Source organism: Raphanus sativus, chromosome 4 (genome assembly GCF_000801105.2).
Source record: "Raphanus sativus cultivar WK10039 chromosome 4, ASM80110v3, whole genome shotgun sequence".
Lineage (NCBI taxonomy): Eukaryota > Viridiplantae > Streptophyta > Magnoliopsida > Brassicales > Brassicaceae > Raphanus > Raphanus sativus.
The window spans coordinates 41,983,845-42,010,020 of record NC_079514.1 but is presented as its reverse complement, the minus strand read 5'-3'; the positions used below and the strand labels follow the sequence as shown (position 1 = coordinate 42,010,020).

At 33.6% G+C, this 26,176-nt stretch overlaps 4 protein-coding genes and 1 non-coding gene across 11 annotated transcripts; 4 read left to right on the top strand and 1 right to left on the bottom strand.

Annotated features, from left to right (window-relative positions):
- Positions 1-483: 483 nt before the first annotated feature.
- LOC108849427 (uncharacterized) lies at positions 484-2,922 on the bottom strand. 4 transcript variants are annotated; one of them, XR_008944147.1, is made up of 8 exons: positions 2,086-2,922; positions 1,943-1,994; positions 1,818-1,850; positions 1,654-1,731; positions 1,464-1,568; positions 1,133-1,331; positions 736-1,000; positions 484-659 (listed from the first exon to the last, which is right to left on the bottom strand). It is a non-coding gene; the product is annotated as an uncharacterized LOC108849427 (transcript). The 4 variants fall into 4 exon arrangements; XR_008944146.1 differs by having other exon boundaries at positions 484-1,000; positions 2,086-2,260; positions 2,393-2,922; XR_001949188.2 differs by having other exon boundaries at positions 484-1,000.
- Positions 2,923-7,806: 4,884 nt separating this feature from the next.
- On the top strand, positions 7,807-10,756 carry LOC108848593 (receptor protein kinase-like protein ZAR1). The gene is made up of 2 exons (XM_018621989.2): positions 7,807-9,289; positions 9,977-10,756. The coding sequence occupies exons 1-2, from the start codon at positions 7,990-7,992 to the stop codon at positions 10,606-10,608; spliced, it is 1,932 nt and encodes a 643-aa protein (XP_018477491.1). The 5' UTR covers positions 7,807-7,989; the 3' UTR covers positions 10,609-10,756.
- A 3,900-nt stretch (positions 10,757-14,656) lies between these two features.
- On the top strand, positions 14,657-15,658 carry LOC108851038 (uncharacterized). The gene has a single exon (XM_018624473.1). It carries the CDS (start codon positions 14,657-14,659, stop codon positions 15,656-15,658), a length of 1,002 nt encoding a protein of 333 aa, XP_018479975.1.
- Positions 15,659-19,544: 3,886 nt separating this feature from the next.
- LOC108851319 (transcription factor bHLH130) lies at positions 19,545-21,775 on the top strand. Its single transcript, XM_018624728.2, has 6 exons — positions 19,545-20,280; positions 20,558-20,817; positions 20,936-21,115; positions 21,211-21,276; positions 21,369-21,437; positions 21,526-21,775. The coding sequence occupies exons 1-6, from the start codon at positions 19,821-19,823 to the stop codon at positions 21,583-21,585; spliced, it is 1,095 nt and encodes a 364-aa protein (XP_018480230.1). The 5' UTR covers positions 19,545-19,820; the 3' UTR covers positions 21,586-21,775.
- A 641-nt stretch (positions 21,776-22,416) lies between these two features.
- LOC130510769 (uncharacterized) lies at positions 22,417-24,304 on the top strand. Of its 4 annotated transcripts, none has more exons than XM_057007388.1 (6): positions 22,417-22,637; positions 22,812-22,984; positions 23,069-23,395; positions 23,485-23,736; positions 23,811-23,975; positions 24,059-24,304. In XM_057007388.1, exons 1-6 carry the CDS (start codon positions 22,559-22,561, stop codon positions 24,260-24,262), a joined length of 1,200 nt encoding a protein of 399 aa, XP_056863368.1. In that variant the 5' UTR covers positions 22,417-22,558; the 3' UTR covers positions 24,263-24,304. The 4 variants fall into 4 exon arrangements, with proteins under 4 accessions (XP_056863368.1, XP_056863367.1, XP_056863369.1 ...); XM_057007387.1 differs by having other exon boundaries at positions 22,418-22,637; positions 23,470-23,736; positions 23,826-23,975; positions 24,059-24,303; XM_057007389.1 differs by having other exon boundaries at positions 22,418-22,637; positions 23,470-23,736; positions 23,811-23,930; positions 24,059-24,303.
- Positions 24,305-26,176: the final 1,872 nt, after the last annotated feature.

Sequence of the window (26,176 nt, the reverse complement as noted above, 5' to 3'; positions counted from 1 at the left end):
AGAACAAAACTGCACTCATCTGTTTTTTCTTTAATTTTGTTTTAGGAATGTAATCTATGAAAAAAATTATATTATTATTTATAGGCACTTTAGAAATAGGTAAATTTTGTAGACCAAATGTCTAATTAATGTTTTCAGTACTTTTATTTTGTTAAACATTTTAATTTAATTATCTAATTTATTATAGTGCATAACATTTTTACATATTTTGACGTGCTTTCAGCGTGAATGTGTGGAACAATATCAGGAGGAAAAAAAAATAAGATATGTTCGTCAATGGTTTTGTCTGGAAATTGGTATATTTAAGATTTTGTTTTGTTCCTTCGGTGGAATTGATGTATATATAGATACTTGTTAATTGTAATGTAATTACATGTGTCTATGTTCTTGTGAATCAATCTTTTATTGCAACTCACAGAAAAATTTATCTCCCAAACTAATCATAAAGTCTATAAAAAGCTACGGTACGATACTGCCATGAAGTAATAAAAATATTTGTCTTTCCAATATGAAGACAATATGGGCGACATGAACATAGCAGCAGCTTAAGTTTCAGAGCCCTGATTCAATCAGGTAGTCACCAAACCTCTTTACAACCATATTATCACAGAAGATACCAAAGGTTGGGTGGTCTTTTTGATTGTAACACCACCAGATCCCTACAACGTAAACCAAGATATAACACTGATTCATTAAAAACAACTGCCTTGAAACAAAAAGGCAAAAGTTTTATACCAAAAAAGCAAGAAACTCATCAGAACCAGTCATGTTATCTTCTTCCCTCGAATGACAGCATCTGACTCATTGGATTACTATGTACTTTGTGCCACCGATGCATAATTTCGACGGAGAAAACGTCAGGCTGACCTAGAATCCTTCCAATACTGGTGCACAAACACCGAGCGGTTGTAGTATCAAATTCTTTTGGAAGCACAAGTATTCACTCTTTGGTGTTAGCTTAACACGGAGGGGGTGTTTAAACTCTGCAACCTGCACATACCTGCAACAAAGAAAAATAGAAGAGAATGGTCAATATTAGGAACAATGAATGATAAGCATTTGTTTCTTTAGAGAAAAAAAAATATGTGCAACTCTTAAGAGATAAGGTGATGGAGGTAAGAAATAAACTGACAGTGGCGTTAGCAAATCAAGTAATGAAACAGATTTGCATCTAGAGTTTGAATACTGTCCACGTTTTTACAAATAGTCCACCAATCAGCCTCCTCTTTGCTTCGTTAGCTTTTAGCTGGAGAATGTCTGCATGTTCTTGCTCCAGCCTCACAATTCTCTCTTGCTCTGCCTCTCTACTTTCTTTAGCTTTCTATAGCAAGCTTCAGTGACATGGTAAAGACACCGTTTCGACTAATCAGAATAATATTCATAAATATAAAAAATACAATACACTTACTATTATTAATATTAAGATGTTGATTAAAAGTGGGTACCTCGTGGGTCTAACTTACCTTCTTGATTTGATTGCTCACTGTTGTAAGGAGTACCAGGCGCAGGACAGATGTACATCAGCCTTGACTTTAGAGAATTAGCAAACGAAGCCTTCTCCTTAGCAACTTCAAGAAACCAAAATCAACACAATCAGGAAAAAAAAGTCTTCCTTTCTTCTTGAGTTGTTAAACTAAGTTATTTATCTCCGACCTGAAGCTTGGTCTGGTCAGAATTTGAGGCATCAATGACCTCAACCTTTCCATTGATCCGAACATGCTCCCAGGTATCCTAGAAATACCAACATATCTTTAAAAAAATAACCACTGCCGTCAAATAAAAGTGTGATATGTAATGTAATCCAAACCATTGCTCACCTGGGAGAATGGAAACTGCTCAAGCTCTTGAATCTGCAACGAAATGCAGAAAATCACAACACGAAACAGAGCCAAACTCAACTAAAAAAAATGCCAACACAATCTAAAAATGCCTAATGCCTTACGACTACAAAGATCGGTGTTGGTTTAATCATGTCACCCTTCTCTTCAAATCCCCTAAACCAAACAGCACATCACTGAAAAATTAATTCACTACACAACCGATCAAAACGCGGAAACAGAGCTGAAACTAACACAATTATATCACCTGAATACGACGTGCGATTTAAAGGGCGTCCACTAACACCAATCATACAGAGGATAAATTTCATGAAGTGGATACCAGTTCTTGCCCTGTAGCTCGACAAACTCGAACCCCAAGAGCTTGAAGCCCGAGGGAATAAAATCCAGTAGATATATGAGCTGGTAAGTAAATGATAATCCTGCACAGCGTAGCACAGATCATCCCAGATAAGTTAACTACAAATAGATGTCAATTCTGATTGTTATGATTTCAATTCTGAACTGTAAAATGTGTAAAGAAGATGTCAGAAACAGATAGAGAAGAGTCATACAGTTAACCATAAACGAAAAAGACGTCTGACAACATATGTCGTCGTCGAAAAAGACGTCTGACAACATTAGATAGATATTTGTGTCGTAATTAGTGAAAGCCCATTAACTAAAAAGACATATGGAAAACCTAAAAGCCTAGTAAGAATCTGTTATTTATTAAGTTCGTGTGTTTTATTCCCTTTTCTTTAGTTACAGAACGAGATCTGCCGTCTCCAATTGTAATCGATTTAGATCTCGGACCTTCTCCATGGATAAGACGGAGAGCTTAATCATAGATGATGATGTGGTACCTTTGCCCCCGGCAAACAAGGATTCAAAGCCCCTTAACAGCAATGCACTCAGAGAAGTCATTGCTATGATTGCTGCTCGTGGGGAGTTGCGTTCGAAGGATGAAGGTACTAAAGTGTTGGTGCAGCACCATTCGCCAGCCGGAGATGATGGTAGCAAGCCTAGTGTCTAATCGTGGGCCTATTAGATCGAATAACAAAAACCAGATTTGGTTTTTTTTTTCTTTCTTCTTTATTTTCGAAGTTTTCTTATTTCATAAAAATAATGTAACTCTCCAGTTTCCGGTTTGAACCGTTTGATTTCTTCGTACAGAAAATTAAACCAGCCCATAATCTTTAACCGACTGATTATGTATCGGTTAAAATAAATTAGAACCGTACTGACAGAACCGATTTTAAAACCAACCGAAATGAAAATTGAGAAGGGACGACTGAATATTAAATAGTAACAAATCCGTAGATTCCCATTTCGTCACTTTCGCTCACATCATCAGAAGATCGGAGCCACACTCTTATGTCTCCAATAAAAATTTTTCTCTCTTCTAATTTTCTCAGGATTTTCTCTTCATCTTTGAAAATTGTTTATTATGTAATAAGTCTTCATGTTTAACACCACTTATTGCTTGTTCAGTTTCTTTTTTTTCTTGACTATATTTTAACAGAATATGTGTAATTTCTTGAAACAATATGACAGGAGCAAATGGAGAAGAGCGCAGAAAGTTTCAGGAAGGAGATGATTAATGAAATGAAGAAGGAGAAGCCAAAGGATTCAGAGCTCTAGAAGATTTTTGATGCCTTTGGCTTCTGTGTACGTACAACGTTTCTACACACTGTCTGAAAGGAGATCGCATATGAAAGATTGTGGCTTTCATAAGAGGTCTATACTATGCACTTGAGAGATGCAATATAAATATCACATTGGAAATTAGACCGAAAAGTTTAATATATAGAAAAATGTTCAATTCTAATTAGTACGAACTCTTTTGAAAATAAAACCAAAAATAAATCTATACCGGTCAATCCTTAAAATTCAAAGTAAATAAAATATCGTACTAATCAGATAATAAAAAGTTTGGACATGAACTCATCACACATCCAACAACATTTGTGTCCCGTACCGGAGATATCTCGAGAGGCCAAGCATTTACGACATAATGTGAGTTGGAGAGGATCCGTGAAGCTAGGGTTCTTACCGGATATGGTGTTGGAGGTTCTATATCACCGTAGAGTGAAAAGCAGCCAAAAGGAAAAAAGAAAAAAAAAATATCAACATAGGTTCTCTCTTCATATTCTTGTATTAGATAATAACGCGTCTGTTACTACAACTATACCAGAAAGACGTATGATTACTGTGTGAAACCTTGATTGGAAATCTTACTAATAAAATGAAAGTTTTGATTTTATATCAAATCATAATATTCCGATGAAAAATTAAATAAACAATATAAAGAAAACAAATAATCAGTAAATATACAATATAAGAAGTAGAAATATTACATTAAACATCTATTGCAATATTATCACTTGATATAAAAACAAAAAAAATAACATAAGTAAATATACAATAAAAATAAATAAAAATAAGTAAATATACAATTAAGAAATGAAAAAAAAATGTTAAACATCTATGTGAAAAATGTATAGTAAAATAAATATTAGCTATATATACAATATGAGAAATAAATAATATTATGTTAAGGATTTATCGTAATATTATAATATGTAAATATACAATATAAAAAACTAAGTAAATATACAATATAAGAAATAAAAATATAACATCAAACATCTAAGGTAATATTCTCATTTGATATAAAAGCAAAAATGAGAATAAGTAAATATAAAATATAAGAAAAAAATAAGCGATAAACAATAAAAAATATCTATCTGAAAAAATTATAATAAAATAAATAAATATACAATATAAGAAATAAAATATTAAATTAAACATCTATTATAATATTAGAATAAGAAAATAAATCATATCAATAAAAGAAATAGAATAATACATTAAACATCTATCTGAAAAAGTATAATAAAATAAATAATAAATAAATACACAATATAATAAATTGAAATATTACATTAAACATTTATCGTAATATTACAATATGATATAAAACAAAATAATAAGAATATGTAATTATACAATATAAGAAAAAATAAAAATAAATAAATATACAATACAAGAAATAGAAAAATTAAATTATACATCTATCTAAGATAAATAATAAGTAAATATACAATATAACAAATATATAGTAAAATAAATAATAAGTAAATATACAATATAACAAATATAATATTATATGATACATTTATCCTAATATTAGAATAAGTAAATATACAATATAATAAAAACTAAGCATTAAGTAAATATATAATATAAAAAATGGAAATATTACATTAAACATCTACATAATATTATCATTTGATATAAAACAAATAGAATAAATAAATGTACAACACAGGAAAAAATAATCAATAAGTAAATATGCAATATCAGGAATGGAAAAATAAATAAAAAAATTATCTAGAAATGTACGATAAAATAAACAGCAAGTAAATATAGAATATAAGAAATAAGAATATTACATTAAACATCTATCGTAATATTATAATAAAATAAATAATAAGTATATATACAATATAAAAAATAGAAGTATTAAATTAAATATTTATCGTAATATTACCACTGATATAAAAAATATTAGAATAAGTATATATACAATATAAGAAATAAAAAAACCACTTTAAACATCTATCTGAATAATAGATAGTTTTAAATTTTTGTTATTTCAAAATATTTTTATAAGTAAATATATAATATAGAAATAAATAAATTCCAAGTTAAATCACATACAGTATTATTATACACAAAACATTTTTCATGTATTATTATATGTTGCTTTGTACCAGTTTATATTTTACGGGTTTACAAATTCCAAGTTAAGCCCTTTTGTGTCCCAAATCACAATATTTTGAATTGTAGACTTACATTTTCAAATAAAATGTTTACAAATTCCAAGTTAAGCCCGTTTGTGTAATCTCTATGTTAGTTCTTTAGATTTGTTTGTGGTCGAGTTATTTTGCATGAGCGTTAGTTTTGAATAACACCAACAATTTTATTTTCACTAGAGAATCAAAAGATAAATATTTGAGGGGGACATATTAAAAATAAAAATTTAATTAATCAATAAATATTATTATTTTATATATGAAGGATATATATGTAAAATAAAATATTAGAATGATTTTTAATATAATTCAAGGAATAAAAGAAGATGAATCCAATTCTCTCTTTGTCTAAGAGTACAAAATGTTAAATACAAATAATTGAAACCAACTATGCTACAAAAAATTTAATATTAATCAAATAGATTTTTTAAAAGCTGATAAAATAGATTTATTTCTAGATTTTTGTGGGGTATCTGCCCCCTTCCCAGAGATAACTTAGATCCGGCATGAATATGACTTATGAATATATAGTATGAGTTGTCAAAATGAGTTAGCTTAATTCAGTTTATATTGAGTTTGAGACTTTCACGAACCAGTTCAGTTTGGTTCGTTAATTATATGTGTTTTAATATGTAAATCCAAATTCAGATCATTATCTAGATAATGAGTAGGCTAATTCGTGATCACATATAAAAATAAAAAAAATTAAAGTAATTAATAATTAATTTTAGAATAATTTTATAATATGATTTAAAATTTAAATATTAAAAATCCAAAAATGTTAATATTACATTTTGCATAAAACCAACCTAATAATATATTAAATCAAGCTAAATCAGCTATCCAAAAATATATGAGATGGTTCATCTTTATCTATTTCACATAAGAGTTTTGAGATGATTTATCTTTAAGCTCTTTATCAATATCAATATTTTATATTTTAATTTTGGAAGATAAATATGATTTGTATAGAAACTATATTTTTTTACATAATAAATATAAAAGTCATTTATCTATATTTATAAAATATAAAAACGATAAAACTCACGAATTAACTCATATTCATTAAAAATCGTTCACATATCTTATGATCTAATCTAAACTCGGATCATTGAATTCATTTCTTAAAAGAAAAAACTTAAAAGTTAGAGTTTCTATTCATGACAGGTTGAGAAGATCCAATTCATGAACTATAACTCATTTTGACACATGCTAGTAATCTGAAACTGATGTCAAGGAATTCATAACTAGAGTCACAATGGCAATGTTTCTAGTAGATAATATGTTTGACCTTTTTCGTTAACGTCGGCCCAAGCACAATGTATGAATCTAGCTGCATTAAACGGGAACTCTTGATTCTTCAGACTAGTTAATTACGAAAGGACCCGTAGAGTGGCATCTTGCAAATGCATGTTCCCCTGGTGACTTTTGTCGGTTGGTTAAGAAATTGATCTGACACAATCAATTATCGTCTATCAGTCTCTTCCTTCCTTTAATTTGAATAAAATCTAAAACGTCAGCACATGTACTTATATAAAAACGTCACCCTTCGTGATAAGATAACCACTCGGGCTCGATTAGTTTCAATTTTTATCTAACATGTGCTTATGTTTTTAAAGTACTGAACTGATATAGTATAGTAAGGTAGTTATAGGTTCAGTAGGACTGTACAATTGTTTCATGGCTCAAGATGTTCTACATGTGTTAAGATTCTATACATTTAAGATAACTAATGGCAAACACAAAACAAGAGGGATAACTTGTAAAAAAACAAATATTTATTCAGATAGATTGCTTACTATACACTATTGTCCATTGATAATTTGATACAGATGTATTATGCATCCTTTTCTGATTGTATATTCTAATCTCTTACATATTTATTCAAATCATTACAGTTTGAAGATTCGCAATCTAAAATTCAAAAATATCTCTCTAAAAGTAGTAAACTATATGCTAGACTTTTCCTTGTCTTTTTATCCTATACTGTACATCCAACGATCCTATTTATCATCGACGCGGACAAAACTTCAAACATGATCCCACTTGCATTATTCAATTAACAAACTACTAACAATTTATAAAATTAAAGAATCATAAGAAACCAAAAAGGCAAATCCCAATACCATATAATATATTTAAAACTATATAAAATTATTTAATTTCAAACCATAATCATGCGCTCAAGAAATTCAAAATCTGTGATCATGACTACTTTACTCCACGTTGCTACAATGCAAGTATGCAACCACATAAAGGAATCTAACCTTCTTCTTCACTGTTGATCCTCTTTTTCTCTGCAACTTCTCGTTGCATCACTATACGAATCAAAGAAAAACATTTTCAAGAAAATGAAGTTGCGTTGGATTCTACCACTTCTTGTTTCTTCCATCTCTCTCTGCATGAGCTTTTGTTCTTCTCTGAACTCCGACGGTTTGTCTCTTCTCGCTCTCAAATCCGCCGTCGACAACGACCCGACCAGAGTGATGAACCAGTGGTCTGAATCCGACACAACTCCCTGCCATTGGTCGGGAATCGTCTGTACAAACGGTAGAGTCACATCACTTAACCTCTTTGGAAAAAGCCTCTCCGGTTACATTCCATCAGAACTCGGTTTACTCGACACGCTTAACCGGCTCGATCTAGCTCACAACAATTTCTCCAAACCGGTACCGGTTCGTCTCTTCGAACCAACTAACCTCCGGTACATCGATCTCTCACACAACTCACTCTCCGGTCCAATCCCAGACCAAATCCGCCACTTAAAATCACTAAACCATCTCGATCTATCCTCTAACCGTCTCAACGGCTCACTTCCCGAGTCACTCGCCGAACTCGAAAGCCTCGCCGGAACACTAAACCTCTCGTTTAACCGATTCACCGGCGAGATTCCACCTTCGTACGGTCGGTTACCTCTCCACGTCACCTTGGATCTCAGCCACAACAACCTCGCCGGAAAAGTACCTCAGGTGGGTTCTCTGCTGAACCAAGGACCGATGGCATTCGCCGGAAACTCCCATCTCTGCGGCTTCCCGCTGCAGACGCCGTGTCAAGAGCTCGAGATCCCTAACCTCGTCGCTGTGAAGCCGGAAGGCACTCAAGAACTCCAGAAACCTAACCCTAGCGTGATCGGCAAGGAAGAGGGACATGAGAAGCAGACAACCGGTTCTGTAACGGTCTCATTGATATCAGGAGTTTCCGTCGTCATCGGAGCGGTTTCTCTATCGGTATGGCTGATCCGGAGAAAACAGAGCTCCGCCGTGTACAAAACAGAGACGGTGGTTAGAGAGTTTGATGAAGAAGGGCAAGAAGGTAAATTTGTAGCCTTTGACGAAGGGTTCGAGCTGGACCTTGAGGATTTGCTGAGAGCTTCGGCTTACGTGATGGGCAAGGGCAGGAGCGGGATCGTGTACAGAGTCGTGGCGGCGGAACCATCCTCCTCCTCCTCCTCTTCTGTCGTCGTCGCCGTTAGACGGCTCAGCGACGGTAACGCCACGTGGCGGTTTAAGGAGTTCGTGAACGAAGTGGAGAACATCGGTAGGATCAACCACCCTAACATTGTTAGGCTGAGAGCTTATTACTATGCAGAGGATGAGAAGCTTCTCATTACTGATTTCATTAGCAGTGGCAGCTTGTACTCTGCTTTGCATGGTAAAAAATACTAATCTTTCTTATTAAGTTTAACAACTTCAATACTAAATCTGCATTAACAAACGGTTAATTATCAGGTTTATTTGAACATAACTATTTTGTGGGAGTCTATGCTCTTTGGTCTGAAAGTGCAGAGCTTTTTTTGTTCTGTGTGACTGTGGACATTTGTGTATAGTGACTAATGTTGGCTTCTTCTCCTTGTTGTTTTACTATTTAAAGCATTACTGGTTAACATGTCTTGAACACAATTGTTGAAACTAGAGTCCATGGTTTTTGCCTGAAAGTGCAGAGATTTTAGTTTCTGTGTGTGACTGTGGTATAGTGACTACTGACTAATTTTGGATTCTTCTCCTTTGTTTAAAGCGTTCTTGGTTTACATGTGTTGAAACTTGAATCAGTAGATATAGAGGACAAGCATGGGGACTATATCTGCCAGAAAATAAAATAAAAACAGATTTGGTTCTCTAGGGAGTTCATGTAATAGATTAAGTAACGTAGTGTGGTCCTTTTTTTAATGATAAAACATTATTCGCTTAGGTATACTTATGAGAGTATTTAATGTGACCTAAATGTGATTTTCAGTATGGTACGCTGGTATGCATGTGATATGTTTGATTTTGTAATCAGATGTGTTAGATTAGGACACAAAGTTGACTTGACTGTGTGTGTTTTTGTTTTGTTTTGTAGGTGGGCCTTCGAATACACGGGCTCCACTCTCTTGGGCTGAGAGGTTACACATAGCGCAAGGGACTGCACGAGGTTTGACGTATATACATGAATACAGTTCAAGAAAGTATGTACACAGCAACCTAAAATCAAGCAAAATCCTGTTAGATGATGAGCTACTTCCTCACATCTCAGGCTTCGGTCTCACACGTCTGGTTCAGGGTTATCCCAAACTACCAGATCATTCACTGTCCACCAACAACGTGCAAAGCTTCGCGACAAGACTCCCAGCTCCCCAAGCTGCTTACCTTGCACCCGAAGCACGAGCTTCTTCTGGTTACAAACCATCTCAGAAATGCGATGTTTATTCGTTTGGTGTGATTCTGTTGGAGTTGTTGACCGGTCGTTTACCTGATGGCTCCTCCTCTGAGAACGAAGGAGAGGAACTCGTTAGTGTTGTGAGGAAGTGGCACAAGGAAGGGCGATCGTTGGCTGAGATCTTAGACCCGAAGCTTCTACAACATGAGTTAGCAGCTGATAGGCAAGCTGTCGCAGCCATTCGTGTCGCTTTGAACTGCACGGATATGGATCCAGAGATGCGTCCTAGGATGAGATCTGTGTCTGATAGTTTAGGTCGAATCAAATCGGTGTAAACCTTCATTAGATGAGTGAGCACAGAGTGATATTTTGTAGTTTTTTGTGGCAAGCTTAAATGAAGGGTTTTGGGTTTAATTTCCGGATCAAGTGTCTCTCTGTTTATCATCACATGTTACTTGTGTCTAAAGGAAGAGCATTTGGTTGTGTTGTGTTGTGTTGTGTTGTGTTGTGTCATGGGCTTCATATTCTGTATCCCCCATCTAGAATTTTGTATCACACAGTATAAGATAATGAATATTAGACCATCTTTATCGGTAAAACTTTACACGGTTCTTAGCATTTAAGGGATGAAAAATAAATAAAAAAGACATGAAAAATAGAAGGACGTTAACTAATTAAGAACTTTTCTTAATGCGTCCTTGGAAGCACGTGTCACGACACCAGAGGAAAACCAAAAGGTGTAGACTTTCTTTCGCTTTGGTCTCTCCGTCATTCTCATCGTCTCCCCTCTCTCACTTTCGATGGCGATTTCGTGAGCACCGATGTGGAGAACCAATCGAGTCCGATCTCTCTTTTAATCCGAATCCTCTCCGCCAAATCGAAACTATAGCCGGTACTCGTTCCTTCTCTGTCGATTCTCATCCTCTCCCTATCCTCTCTGTCTGTCGACGGCGATTTGTAGCAGAGAGTCCGTTCAAAGCATCTTCTCCTCATCGAATCGAAACCAGGTTTGTCTTCTTTCTCTGTTCTCCAAACATGTTTATAGATGATTGAATTGTATGGTTGGTGAGTGAAACGTGTTTATGGGTTATTGTATACTGATTAAATTGTATGGTTCTCCAAACGTATTTGACTTTGAAAGTGATTGTATACTGATTGGAGTAAAACGTGTTTATGGGTTCATTAGAGTTATAAAGCCATTTAGTAAAGCCATTAGAGTTATTCATTGTATACTGATTGAATTGTATGGTTGGTGACTGAATTGAGTAAAGCCGTTAGAGTTATAAAGCCATTTAGTAGAGTAATTCATTGTATACTGATTGTATGTGTTCATTTGGATTCATTTATTTGTTCATTAGTGTTATAAAGCCATTTAGTTGAGTAGTTTACTGGGTTCATAATTGACTTGATTTGAGTAAACAATGGACTCGTAATGCCATTAGAGTTATAAAGCCATTTATATGTTCATTTGAGTAAATAATGGGTTCGTAATTGACTTGATTTATTATTAGTAAACTGATATGTAAACTGAAAAGTATGTGTGGACATTTAAGATGAAGTGTAACTCAAAGTGTGGTTAATAGACTTAATTTGAGATGTTTATGTGTAAGCATTTTGCAATAACTATACTGATAAGTAGGTGTGGACATTTAAGATAAGAAGCTGTACTGTGTTTAGTATAGAAGTTCGAATATAAGTTTCTTGTTTGTAGTTTGGTTCTAGTTAGCATAGAAGTCTCTTGTTTGTAGTTCGCTTCAAGTTTGAATAGAAGTCTCTTGTTTGTAGTTTGGTTCTAGTTCGCATAGAAGTTATGACAGTAATAAGTTTGATTAGACCCTGGTAGTTTATGGTTACCTCTTTAAGATGGTTACTTTAATTACTTTGAACATTTTCACCTATTAAAACACAACAACCTTTCATTGTTTTACACATCTAATTCATCTTCTTTCACTCTTGTTTGATTAAAACACAACATCATTTCCTCTCTTCCCCTCTTCTTTGTCTTCTAATCGCTATGGATTCAAGGAATCCATTGAATCCATATAGTCAGTCTAGTCAGTCTCCTAGTTTAGTCGGCCTCCTTAACAGCCAGAACTTTCGTTATGAAAGTTATCAAGATAGTGATAGTGTGAACTTTGGAGCATCTGAGATCCCGCCATACAGTTCCCAACAAACCGCGACACCATTGCCCTCTAGGGAGAGAAAGAAGTGGACGCCAGCTGATGACGAGGTGATAATCAGCGCCTGGATAAACACTTCAAAGGATCCGATAGTTGGAAACTCACAAAAGTCAGGGACCTTCTGGGCTCGAGTTGGTGATTACTATGCTTCAAGTCCGCATGGTAGAGCTCAGGGTGCAGGAAGAGGTGAGCTAAATATCAAGCAGAGATGGCACAAGATTAATGATTTCACTAACAAGTTCTGTGCTGCACATGCCGCAGCAGAGAGACAGATCAGCTCTGGTCAGAGTGACCTTGATGTTCTCAAGCTGGCGCACGACATCTACTACACTAACAACAACAAGAAATTTACTCTAGAGCATGAGTGGTGTATGTTGAGGTATGAGCAGAAGTGGCGTACCCTCAACACTCCTAAACCTAGTGGTAGTTCTAAGCGTAAAGCTTGTGAGACTCCTTCCGAAAGTACAAACACCACTGCTGCTGATCATGACGTCCGCCCTGAAGGTATCAAGGCTGCAAAGGCTAGAAGGTTTGGAGGAAAAGGCAAGTCTGTGGCTGACTATGCGAGCATTTGGGAGATGAAGAAGGAGGATTTGGAGAGGAAGGAGAGATTGTCTAAGCTCGCCATACTAGACACTCTGTTAGCCAAAAAGGAACCACTAACTGAGGCTGAAGAAGTGGTGAAGGATAAGCTACTCGCCATACTGGACACTCTCTGTTAAATGAATGTATCTCTGTGTTATCTGCTTCCTAGTTTATGCTTCCTAGTTAAATGAATGTATTTCTGTTTCTAGTTTATGCTTCTGTATTTCTGTTCCCCGACTTGTACTTGTGTTCCTGCTTATTTATAAAAATGTTTTCTGTTTGCTAATAAGCTCCTTATTTGTATATAGTTAATATAGTAAGACTTCTCTCTGTATATAGTTAATAAGCTTCTTGTTTTTAATTGTTTTGCAGGTTTAATCTCAATGGGCCTACACAGTTACAGCCAGCCTTCACTCTCGGATGACTACGGTGACACTAGTGACCAAGATGAGCTTAGTCCTTGTGACCAAGAAGAGTTGATCTACGAAGAGCTTATTCGTCGTGACCAAGAAGAGCTTAGTCGTCGTGAGCAAGAAGAGCTAATCCTCCAATATGGCGAGACGGCTCGTTATCCTCCACAGCCTGAGGTGGAGTTTGGATTCCCTCAGACTTGTTACTGTGATGGCGAACCCCTTTTAGCAACATCATACACCAGAAACGACCCAGGGAGGAGATACTACACTTGCCAGAATGTTGACGATGGTGAATGCCACATCTGGAAATGGTGGGACGTCGCGGTGATGGAGGAGATGAGTGCCACAGACAAACGCATACTTCTGTTGGAAGAAAAGGTAGATAATCTGAACTTTCTCAACACCTATGATACTGACGAGAAGGTTCAGAATCTAGAGAAGTTAGTTTCTGACTTAGCGAAGAAGAAATCAAGTTTGATCGATGGGTTCGAAGTGTTTGTTGGTGTAATGCTCGTACTTTTGGTTGTAATAGGTTTGGTGATCGTGTTTAAGTGAATGCTGTTGTTGTAATCCCGCCATTTATGGCTTTGGTTGTAATAGGTTTCCCTCTGACTTGTTTATTGCTCATGATGTAATCAGACCGTATCAAGAAAGACTTGTATTGTTCTTGTTTTGTTTCACTTGTTTCCCTCAGACTTGTTATTTGCTCGTGTAACTTGTTATTGTTTATTGTTCATTGTTTTGCTTCACAAGTTATTTGATGTTAAGTCACAAGATGTTATCAAGAAAGACTAGTAAGTCACAAGATAATAAGTCACAAGTTATTTGACAAGTAAGTCACAAGATATAATAAGTCAGAAGATGTTAAGTCACAAGTCGTTTTACATGATACAAAGTATCACAAGTAGAATGAAGACAATGGAAAATCACATGATACAAAGAAGTAGTCACAAGATGTTTTACAAGTCACAAGATGTTTCACATGATACAAACTAGTATCACAAGTAGATAGAAGACAATGGAAAATCACATGATACAAAGAAGTATTCACATGATACAAACAATTATTAGAAGACCTTTTCTCCTCCCATTCGGTCTCTATAAATATGTAGCTCGTGTACATCTTTCACAATTACAAGACTGCTTCTCCTCCCTTTCACCAACTCACCTTTCACCTATATTTTGTTTTTTTAAATCAATTTGCAATGGCATCTTCTTCTCATTTTCATTACCACAAAGATCATAAAGATGATGCTATGGATTATGCTTTTGATGAATTTTTTGAGAATCCTGACATTTTTCCAGAACTAAAAGAGAGAAAAAAACGTGTTTTTATCGAGATAAATCGGGAAGACGGCCACGAGAAGCTATGGAATGATTACTTTAGCGAGAATCCAACATACACTTCCAAGTTATTCCGGCGACGGTTTCGAATGAACAAATCATTGTTCATGCGTATTGTCTATCGTCTCTCCACCGAAGCACCGTATTTTAAACCAAAAGAAGATGCAACCGGACGGGCTAGTCTATCACCCCTACAAAAATGTACGGCAGCAATTCGACAATTGGCATATGGTTGTAGCGCTGATACAGTTGATGAATATGTCCGACTTGCTGAAACGACAGCTCGGAAATGTTTGCATCATTTTACGGAGGCAATTATCACTTTGTTTGGCGATCAGTACCTACGACGTCCCACACCGGAGGATCTAGAAAGACTACTCTATATGGGAGAAGAACATGGGTTCCCAGGGATGATTGGAAGCATCGACTGTATGCATTGGCAGTGGAAGAATTGCCCGACCCCTTGGAGAGGAATGTTTGCACGAGGAACCGGAAAACCAACTATTGTTTTGGAGGCCGTAGCTTCACAGGACCTCGGGATATGGCACGCGTTTTTTGGAGCCCCATGTACTATGAACGATCTTAATATTCTTGATCGATCACCTGTTTTTGATGACATTATTTACGGAATAGCGCCAGAAGTAAATTATTATGTCAACGGAAACGAGTACAATATGGCTTATTATCTCACGGATGGTATTTTTCCGAAGTGCGCGACTTTTATTCAATCTATCAAACTACCACAAGGTGAGAAAAATTCATTATTTGCTAAAAAACAAGAAGCTGTGCGGAAAGATGTCGAGCGTGCCTTCGGAGTCCTCCAATCTAGATTTGCCGTTGTCAAAAATCCATCAAAGTTATGAGATAAAGAAAAAATGGGGAATATTATGCGAGCATGTATCATACTCCATAATATGATTGACGATCGACATATACTAACTATGACGAAAATGAATTTCAAGAAAGAGAAGATGAAGATACATTTACCGTCAAAAGAGCTCCAAATCTCGGCAGCGGCAATACAATGGATCGTCGGAGGAGTATTCTGGATAGACAAATTCATCGACAATTAAAATATGATTTGATTGAAAATATATGGGATAAATTCGGACATCTTCAAGAATAATAACTTATTATTAAGTTGTTATGAATTGAATAAATTGTGTGTTTGCTTTTATTTATGATGTTTGTAATTTTTTTTTCAACTTTTTTTTTTCAACGTTTTTTTTTTTTAAGTTTGTAATTTTTATGTTTTTAATTCTAATGTGGCTGGTTTAATTATTAACTTATCTTTTATTTCTCATTACATATTTACAATAAACAAAAACATCAAAATATTAAAAAATAACCTTAGAACTTTATGAAAGTCCCACCAATAAACCAAATTTTTCTAATTGTCTTTCCATTTATCCTAATACTGATTTAATAATATGAGGGACTCAAAATTTGTCCCACTGATAAAATGGTCTTAACGATTGGTGTTCAAAAGTAACTTTTGAACTATATAAATTAAAATGCGAATATGTACACTCTACGTGCTGCTTACCTTTGCATGATAGATATATCCTCTTTTCCCAAAACAGACCAAAGAAATGTTTATATTATAACCAAGTGGTTTATGTACTATAGATGTATTCCAATTGTTTGTTTTGATTTGATGCATAATTAAAACACTCCATGCTTTTTAGTAGATTAATACCAGTCTATACTTTGTGATTTGTTGTAAACAAACATGAGTCAGTCACGAAAACACAAAAATATACGAACATAAATAATTTACAATTTTTAGATTCTTTTTATATTATTTTAAAATTTAATATTATTTTCCTTCATCCGCTTCGGTCTAAAACATCTCCAATGGTCTAATTAATTTTCTTTCTCAAAATAACGTAAACTCAAAATAAATTTGTATTTTGTTCCAATGGTTTCTTTTATTTCCCCTCTTAAAAATAATTTTAAATATATTATGTTATTACTACTTATTATTAATTTGAAAATAATTGCTACTATTTATAAAATTTACAAATTTTACCCACCTATGATTTTATTTTAGTTAAATCTTCATTATATACATATAAGTTTTAGTTTCTTGAAAAGATACATGGGTTTTTATAAACTTATAATTATATTATGAAAGTATTAAGAATTTTTCTAAAAGTATAAACAAATACTAAGCTTTTATATATAAAACAAAGTTATATAAAATTTTAAAGTTAAATTTATAAATAAAAAATTAACATTTTTTCAAAAATAAAAGAAAACTTTTTCCAATGATGCATCATTTCTTCTCTCAAAAAAATGTACCATTGGAGAATGTTTTCTCTTATTTTTAATGATTTTTCTCAAAATGATATATTATTGGAAATGGTCTAACAAATGTAGCATTTTACTAATACATTAAGTTTTAAGATACTTTCTCAAAAAAGAATGAATACACCATCGCTCTGTAACCAAAGAAGTAGTTAACAGAACGAAGAGAGAGAAAATAATCCCACTGCATGATTGCATTTTCTTGCGCATGGAGGATCAGTCTACACATGCACACATACATGAATCAGAAATAAATTATGTGCCGATCTTTAGCGTTTACATATATAGCCAATCTTTATCGAATATAAATTTTGTCCGACCATCAAACATAATCGCACACTCACACCCCCACCGTTGGTCCTTTGTTCTAATTCGCAACAAAAAAGTATGTAGTACTTTCTTTTATAAAAAAAAGTATGTATTACTTTCTTTTATAAAATTGAAAGAAGAGGAACGAAAAAAAAAACAGCAAACAGAGATCTTTCATGGGAAAACATATCTCGCCCAAGCACGATTGATAACTTCCAAATATAGCAGCCCACTCGAGAAAACTAAATAAACAAATAGAGAAACACTTGCTTAATATAGAAGTTCCTATTAAAAAACTAATATAAAGAGGTTCCCTTTTTTAAGCCTGTTGACATTATAAAAGCCAAAGCTGGACCACGATTCCCCACTTCTACCAATGTAATAGTTTTTTTTTCGAAACATCTTTAAATAAACTTCTATATTGAAATAGAAAAAAAATAAACTGACGGGGAATCATATTATTTTAATACAAAACTGTAATTGATAAAATTTATACAACATAGAGAAAGCTAATTGGGATCTCACGTGTTCTCATCCACGGACGAGCTTTGCTTTTATAATTTTCTCCTTTTTTGTTTCTTTTCGTAAATTGATAATTTGTAGAATATTTATTTTTATCAGAGACATTTCTTCTTGTTTTATTCTGATGAATATTAATTTTCATAGTAAACTATGTGCGTTAAGAACTTCGTCTATTACCTATGCTTGAATAGTGATATCTAGGTGCATGTGCTTGTGCATACTAATTTGGCTTCTTGTTGATCAACTAAGAAACAGCTCGAAATTTTAAACTTGTGTAGCTACTCCAAGTCTCCAACTATGATCTATCTACCGAGCCCTAGACACATAAACCGTAGTCCCCATATAAAAATGAAATACGAACTCCATAGATAACAAAAACACAGCCAAAACATTGCTATATTATTACTTTTTTTATAGTCCAACAATATAGTTGATGAACATATTGAGTAAAAAGTCGAACTATTAAAGTTAAATGAAGATAAGATTTATAGATAAGGTGCGCTAAATAACAACAGCGGACGGAAACTTAGACGAGGTGCATAGTTTCACACCCTATGATGTCATTGTATCATGTTTGACCAATGAGATTTAAAGTCTTTTACTTTCCATCTGATCTTCAAACAGGTGTACCGTATGTCACGTTCATTCTAGGCGTTCTCCACCAATCCTCGTTAGACGCCACCAACTTGGCGTTCCCAACGTATCAACGTCACGATCTTGTAGAAGAAGCTGTACAGGTTCCGTGAACCCTAAGTCGGATTCGAGAAGTTACTTGCTTTTTACTGGAAAAGTAGTTGCAGTTTTGACTCTTATTTACAAACTGTACTTCCGACAACTCTTTCTATTTATAGGATGTTTTGCGTTTTAACCATTATTGAGAAGATCTAACTTCTGACTTTTCTTTTGTACTCTGATGGGACAACAATGATAGACATCTTAAACCGTAATATTCGAATGCGATAACATTTGATCCGGATCAGCACAACAAGTTGACTACCCACGAAGCAAGTCTGTGATTATCGTCTCTTTTTGTTACAAATACAATCGCATGATAACGATTTAATTATCTGGAACATGTCAATTATTTTGTTTGTATGTTAATAACTTTAGACGTATATAATTAAATCGGTGGATGACAAAGAAAAACAACAATATATATAAATTCACGAATTTTTATCTGTAGGGTATTACAACAAAGAAAACAGCAGACATTTTTTTTCTTTTTGTAAAATATAGAAAAATAATTGTCACGGGTCCACCAGTAAAAACTCGGGAATATTGATTAGGGAGGTAATTAACTTCCCTTGTAAAGTATGGATTTCAATTTAAACTCTACACTGTCTTCAACTAATACATTTTTAACTTTTCTTAATATTTTAAAGTCCCAAAAGCATTCAAAAATGTAATTTTCAAAAAGAAAACTAAAAGGCATTTCCGTGACCCAACCTCACAGGCGGCTCGAAACGACGTCTTCCTCTGTACTTTTGTTTTTTTATATTATTTTATTTCTTCAATTTTTTTTGCTATGCTTTTAGATCCGCCGCTATCTTCAGCAATTAAAGTTGGACGCAGAAACTCAGAAGAAGAAAATAAAAGACGATAAATAATAATTTATCATCTCTCTTTCTTCTCTGTTCATCACCGTTCTTCTCTTTGCTTCACAAGCTCTCTCTCTCTGTTTCTTCTTCTTCTTCTTTACAACAAATCAAGTGACACAACTAGAACCATACGAGAGGAGGGAAAGAAAAGATTAAATTCGTGTTATCCAGATAAAAAAGTTAGACGTTGAAGACTCTGTTTCCTCAACTCTGTTCTTCCTAAACGTTACGAAACAGAGCTCTATTAGCTAAAAGACAAGACAGAGAAAGTAAGTTCGTGGCTTTAATGGATTCAAACACTCACAATCATCTCTACGACTCGAATCACATACCTTCTTCCGGTTCCGGTCTTCTTCGCTTCCGATCAGCTCCAAGCTCTGTTCTCGCCGCTTTCGTAGACGAGGACAACAACAAGAGTGGACTCGGCGGCTCCTCCGACAGGCTCCTTTCAAGATTCGCCAGCTCTAACGGGTCGAATGAATTCGAGGCTAAGTCTCCTGTTTCGTTAACGAACACCTCTGTTTCATACGCCGCCTCTCTTCCTCCTCCTCCGCAGCAGCAGCAGCCTGAGCCGTCGGGGTTTCTCGGTTTGCCGCCGCATTATCCGAGACATAGTAAAGGGATGATGAACACGATTGGTTTGGATCAGTTTCTGAATAATCATCACACCAAACCTGTTGAATCAAGTCTTCTCCGGCAAAGCAGCTCTCCCGCCGGGATGTTCACCAACCTAACCGCTCAAAACGGTACCGTTTTACTCTGTTTTTACTTTTGAACACCCGTTTTACTCTGTTTTTACTTTTGAACACCCGTTTTACTCTGTTTCTCTCATAAAAAAAAAGTTAGGGATAATTTTTCGTCTTTTTTTAGTTTTTTTTTTAATAGAAAATTTGGAATTTTTATATCATTAAGACAAGATCTTGTCTGAATCATCAACTGGGTTAGGCCGCGGAGAAACCATAAAAGGTTGGCACTTTGTGACCCACCAAGAAACTCTCTTAATGGTTTCTACCATATTTATAGGCTATGGTTCAGTGAGGAGTTTGATGGATTACGTTGGTGAGGAAGAAGACCAAGCGAGTCCATCTAGTTCCAATGAGTTAAGACGCCATAACAGTCTCTCTTCAAGGCCACCTTCTTCTCTGGGAATGCTTTCTCAGATACCTGAAATTTCCCCTGAAAGTAGTTTTCAATATAGCCATTGGAATGATCCGGCCAGCTTCATTGATAACTTTTCCTCTCTCAAAAGAGAAACAGAGGATGATGACGGCAAATTGTTTCAGGTATACTCTGTTCTCTACTTGGTTTAATACTACCAAACCGGTTTGTTTTGGTTATTGGAAGTACTAGACATTACAAAATGGAGAGCATTGAATGATGTTTACGATTATATTATTACAGAACGGAGAGTCTGGGAATCGAATGCAGTTACTGTCGCATCATTTGAGTCTACCAAAGTCATTATCTACAGCCTCGGACATGGTTTCAGTGGATAAGTATATGCAGCTACAAGACTCTGTGCCTTGTAAGATTAGAGCCAAACGTGGTTGCGCCACACATCCTCGAAGCATTGCTGAACGGGTAATTTCAACAATGATTGCTACATGAACAAACACGTTTTGAAACTAGAAAAAAAGTCTAATACATGAAAACAAAATTCTTTTGTCACTTGTCAGGTGAGAAGAACGAAGATAAGCGAACGAATGAGAAAACTACAAGAGCTTGTTCCTAATATGGACAAGGTACGCTTTACTTGAACTTTATTGTAATGGGTACTGATCATAAACAAATCGTTTTCTATTGCATTGATCCTGGTGTTGTTCTGTTACAACAGCAAACGAACACTGCGGATATGTTGGATTTAGCTGTGGATTACATCAAAGATTTACAAAGACAGTATAAGGTAACCTACTGATCATTTTGAACAAAAAAAAATCTGAAGGACCGGTATGAGTTGAATTGATTTTAATATTTTCTGTTGGTTTACACAGATTTTAAATGAGAACAGAGCTAACTGCAAGTGTATGCACAAGGAGAAGAATTTGATTTAGCTCGCAACAAAGTGTTTGTATATAGAACTAAAGAAAGCAAGAGAGGAAGGATAAGAAAGAAACGATGTCAATGTTTGAATATTTTTGTAGCTGAAACATACCAAGTTGTCTTATGTAAGCTCCTACAAAAATGCTTATGCTTTTAACAATGCTAAGCAATAATATATGAATCCAAGCATTTTTCTTTCTTTTTTTCGCACATCTAAGTAAAGAATGCAGAATCTTGTAATCCAGATTCCTACTATAACAACAAAGAGTGCCATGATCTAATTTCCATAACGGCTTCTCTTACGACTTCACTATAGTTGAAAGCTTCATTGGGGTTATTTTACGAGATCAGATACAACAATGGCTATGTTACAAAGTCGCTAAAACTGGAAGCTGAAAGCTTCATTCTCTTACAACATGTGCTTTGTAGCTTATTGGTGAGCGTTTAAGCTTTCTTTTTTACTCTCTGAACTGAGTAGGATATGGCTGATGAATTGGGTCAGCCATTTGAAAGAACCAAAGTATATTATGAGCAGATTATTGAGATAGAGGGAATTAAGGCCTACACTCGCCTTTCATTGAAGTATTCTCAAAAAAGAAGGGAGAGACTTCTTGATCAGAAGAAGCATGTGACATCTTGATCTTTGATTTAATTTAATTACTACTGTATTTCTTAAGCAATCTAGTTTTTAATTATGGACACTTTTGATGATCTTGTTAGGCAAACCTTCAAAATGAAGAAGTCGTACTTCCAAAAAACAAACGAAGTGTCGGAGTAGCAGTGAGAAAAGAAGTCTTTTTGGCCCATTATATTAATTACAAAAAGGTGTCCTTCGCCTATTATATTAATTCATGATTGTCCGCTAACCCTAAAATTTCAATCTTGTTGTTCTCTTCCTCTAGTTGCTCAATTAACAAAAAAAAAGTTACTATCTCTCTCTCTCTCGTCCGTTTCACTCGGTTTCAAGAGAAATCTTTCTGTGCCATGGGTCCGAAGCAGAAGCCTAAGCAGAAGAATAAGCAGCCTATCGTTTATGAGGAAGATTACGTACCAATCAAAACATGTAATTATTCCTTTCAGCTTTTGTCTCGACTTGACTTTATGTGTTGATTGATTATGTTTTTTTCTTGCTAGATTTGTTTATTGCAGTTTAATTCTCTGTGTTCTGTAATTTTACTGTATCAGCTTGAGTTCTGCAAATCTTGTCATGATATATTCTTATTACTTGTTGTCCAAGTAACCAAGTACGGTCTAGACCCTAAAACTGTGAAAACGCTGGGAAATGGTGACATTTGGAACAATCTTCTCATGGAAAACAACATCACGAACAACAAGAAGCTCCTCGCTGGAATCAAAGGTTTACAAGAGACTTACTATGACAAAATCTGTGAAGCTGTTGACGATATAATGGTTAGTTTCAAAAAACGTGTTTTTGCTTCTTTTTTTTTTTGTGTTTTGTCAGAACACTGATATAACAAATGTGCTTTGTTTCAGGGTTCACTAAACTCTGAAGTTCAAGTCTTCATTCAGAAGACTCTGGTTTCACTTGAAGAGATGTACAATAAGAAAGGTGATGACATGAAACCTATTGTTCGTGCCACGTCAAAATGTGTTGAAGCTTGTTACTCATTCGATGAGATGCATGAGACTTTGTCCGCGAGATTTGGTCAGCCACTCAGAACAACCCAGAAGATGTATGACTTCTATTTTACTGGTAAAAAGGGATGTAAAGCTTACAAGCAACTTTCATTGGTGCGTGCTGCACAAAGAAGAGCAGAGAAACTCCAGAGCCAAAAGCAGCAGCTCAACCTTGACGACAAGGTTAGTCCAAAAACATATAGTAATTGAATTTATTGCATAAATAACTGAACTTCCAAACCTATACACTATTTCAGATTTATACTGAGCAGGAGCAAGCTGGAGAAAATCAAGTTCATGAGCAAGCTAGGGAAGATCGAGTTCCTGAGCAGAAGGAGCAGCAAGCTAGAGAAGATCAAGTTCCTGAGCAGAAGGAGAAAGCTGGAGAAGATCAAGTTACTGAGCAGAAGGAGCAAGCTGAACCAACTAAAGTCGAAGAACCAATTAAAGAAGAAGATGAACTTAATACTGAGCACAAGGAGCAAGTTTACAGTGAATCATCACTTCTTCCAAATTTGAAACAGGTAAGACTTGTTTATTCAATTTATAGTAAGATTTTGTATACACAATATTAGTGAGTTGTGTGAAATGTTTACAGATTAATATTGAGCAGGAGCAAGCTGGAGAAGATCAACTTCCTGAGCAGAAGGAGGAAGCTGAATCGCTTGAAGTTGAACTTCCAATTCAAGATGAAGATGAAGTTAATACTGAGCACAAGGTACAAGTTTACAGTGAATCATCAGTTCTTCCAATTTCGACACAGGTAAGACCTGTCTATTAAATTTATAATAAGTTTTTTTTGCATACGCAATATTAGTGAGTCATGTGAAATGTTTTCTTTGACAGCTTATTAACTATCTGAAGGAGATCTTGGACGCTATGACATCTCAGGAGAAGATGATGGAAGCTTTAATGGACTTGCAAACTGAGATTGCAACGAAGGATGACCTAGAAGCTTTTGAGAGAGACTTAGGGAGAAGACTTGAAGCTATTGGTGAAGACATAGCACTCCAAGTGGCAAATGAACTGGAATCTCTTCCTAGGGCATAGAGAGAGATTTAAAGCTATGCGCAGATTAAAAAAAAATTTTAAAATTTTTTTATATAAACAATTTTTCAATTTTCGTATTTAAGTTTAAATTTTATTAGTTGAGAAGTAAAACCATAATATATTTTTTCTAGTTTATTCAAGTTTACTTTTATTTTTTTATTTTATTTAAATTGTAATAATAATAATTAAAAATTATAGAGTTAGTTTATTCATATTAATTTTATTCAGTTAACTTTTATTTTAAATTAGTTCTAATAAATATATACATTAATATAAATAACATATATAAGTTGATAAATATATAGTTATAACTACACTTATTTTGATAATAAAAATATGATTCATAAATTGATGAAAAAAATAAATTCGTAATTATTATTTATATATACAATTATATTATTTTAATAGATATAGAAAAATTATAAGTATTAACATATTTCTAAAACTTACCAAAATAGATACTTGTATTATAAGTATTAACATATTTCTAAAACTTACCAAAATAGATACTTGTAGAAAAATGATATTTTTGATATAAAACTTAATAGTTATTACTATATCACGAAATTTTGCCAAAAATATGAATCCGTATATAGAAAATAGTCATTACCATATTTAAGAAATCTTACCAAAACATAAATTAATATTAAAAATTTTACATGTCATAATTAAATCGATGTCATGTCATATTTCTTTTAAGTCATGTCATCATTTTTGTTGAGAATAATTGTAATGATGACACATGTACAAACAACTTCTCAAATATAGTGTAGGGGTATATTACATATATTATTTTTAACATATTATGAAATAATAAAATAAAAAATATAATTGAATAATTGAGAACCAATTAACTGTTACATATATAATTAAACTGGTGAGAGTACATACATAAAAATAATCAATGTTATTTATTTATAATCATTTTATGGTAAATAAAATTCAAAACAATCAATTTTATCAATTTTATATGATTTATAATTAAATTTAAATGATATTAACGTAAATAATTAATAGTATATATTTAATGTAGCTATCTATTAAATGAAGTTTCTTATTCATATGATTTTATAATCATTTGTATCTTTTTATAACAGAAAATTTAAATCATTGACTAAAAAATTCAATATGAGACTTTTAATAGTTACTATTTTATTATCGTTATAAAAAAAATAAATGAAAAAATTAAACTGAAATATTAAATTTACTTGTTCACTGCAAATTTTAAATATTTATGTATTTTTATACGGTATATTTTTAATTTTAATCTATACTAAATGAGACTTACTATTCATATGGTTTATGATCATTTGTATCTTGGTTTAAAAAATAAAATCTTTGGTCATAAAATTTTTAGTGTAGGATTTTAAGAGTTTTATCAATTTCTAATCATTTTTAAAAGTTCAAAATATAACACCTGCAGAAAAATATCTAATTTTTTTATTATATGATTATTTAATTTAAAATGTAATTGTCTAATTTATTTTAATAAAAAAATAAACAAAAATCATAGATGATATACACAAATTGTTATCAAATTTTTATGATTTAAAATCACTAATTGCCACATATATTGTATATTATTATGTAATTTTATAGTTTTTATTTAAAGGAATAAGTAGTTGTTATACATCAATAATTAATTATATAATTAGTTTAATGAAAAATATAATATATGTTTAGATAAATTAATCTATTTTTAGATTCTAAAAGTCATTTTAATGATAGCACGTGTCATCATTTAAATGTTATAAACTCTCAATTAATGTATGTGGAATATTTAATTGTATTATATATCATGTGGAGCCATCATATTTTAATTCCTATGAAGTAAGAATAATAATCTTGTATGATTTTAAGATAACAGAGGCTTGCGTAGCCTCACGTATATCATCTTAAACAATTTAAAATAAT

Bases quoted from the DNA above. Each gene is read 5' to 3' on its own strand.
- LOC108851038 (XM_018624473.1), top strand. From the start codon at position 14,657: ATGGCATCTTCTTCTCATTTTCATTACCACAAAGATCATAAAGATGAT.
- LOC130510769 (XM_057007386.1), top strand. From the start codon at position 22,559: ATGGGTCCGAAGCAGAAGCCTAAGCAGAAGAATAAGCAGCCTATCGTT. The intron at 22,985-23,068 runs GTTAGTTTCAAA...GCTTTGTTTCAG, and splicing joins AAGCTGTTGACGATATAATG to GGTTCACTAAACTCTGAAGT. The intron at 23,737-23,810 runs GTAAGACTTGTT...AAATGTTTACAG, and splicing joins TTCTTCCAAATTTGAAACAG to ATTAATATTGAGCAGGAGCA.
- LOC108848593 (XM_018621989.2), top strand. From the start codon at position 7,990: ATGAAGTTGCGTTGGATTCTACCACTTCTTGTTTCTTCCATCTCTCTC. The intron at 9,290-9,976 runs GTAAAAAATACT...TTTGTTTTGTAG, and splicing joins CTTGTACTCTGCTTTGCATG to GTGGGCCTTCGAATACACGG.
- LOC108851319 (XM_018624728.2), top strand. From the start codon at position 19,821: ATGGATTCAAACACTCACAATCATCTCTACGACTCGAATCACATACCT. The intron at 21,116-21,210 runs GTAATTTCAACA...GTCACTTGTCAG, and splicing joins CTCGAAGCATTGCTGAACGG to GTGAGAAGAACGAAGATAAG. The intron at 21,438-21,525 runs GTAACCTACTGA...TGGTTTACACAG, and splicing joins ATTTACAAAGACAGTATAAG to ATTTTAAATGAGAACAGAGC.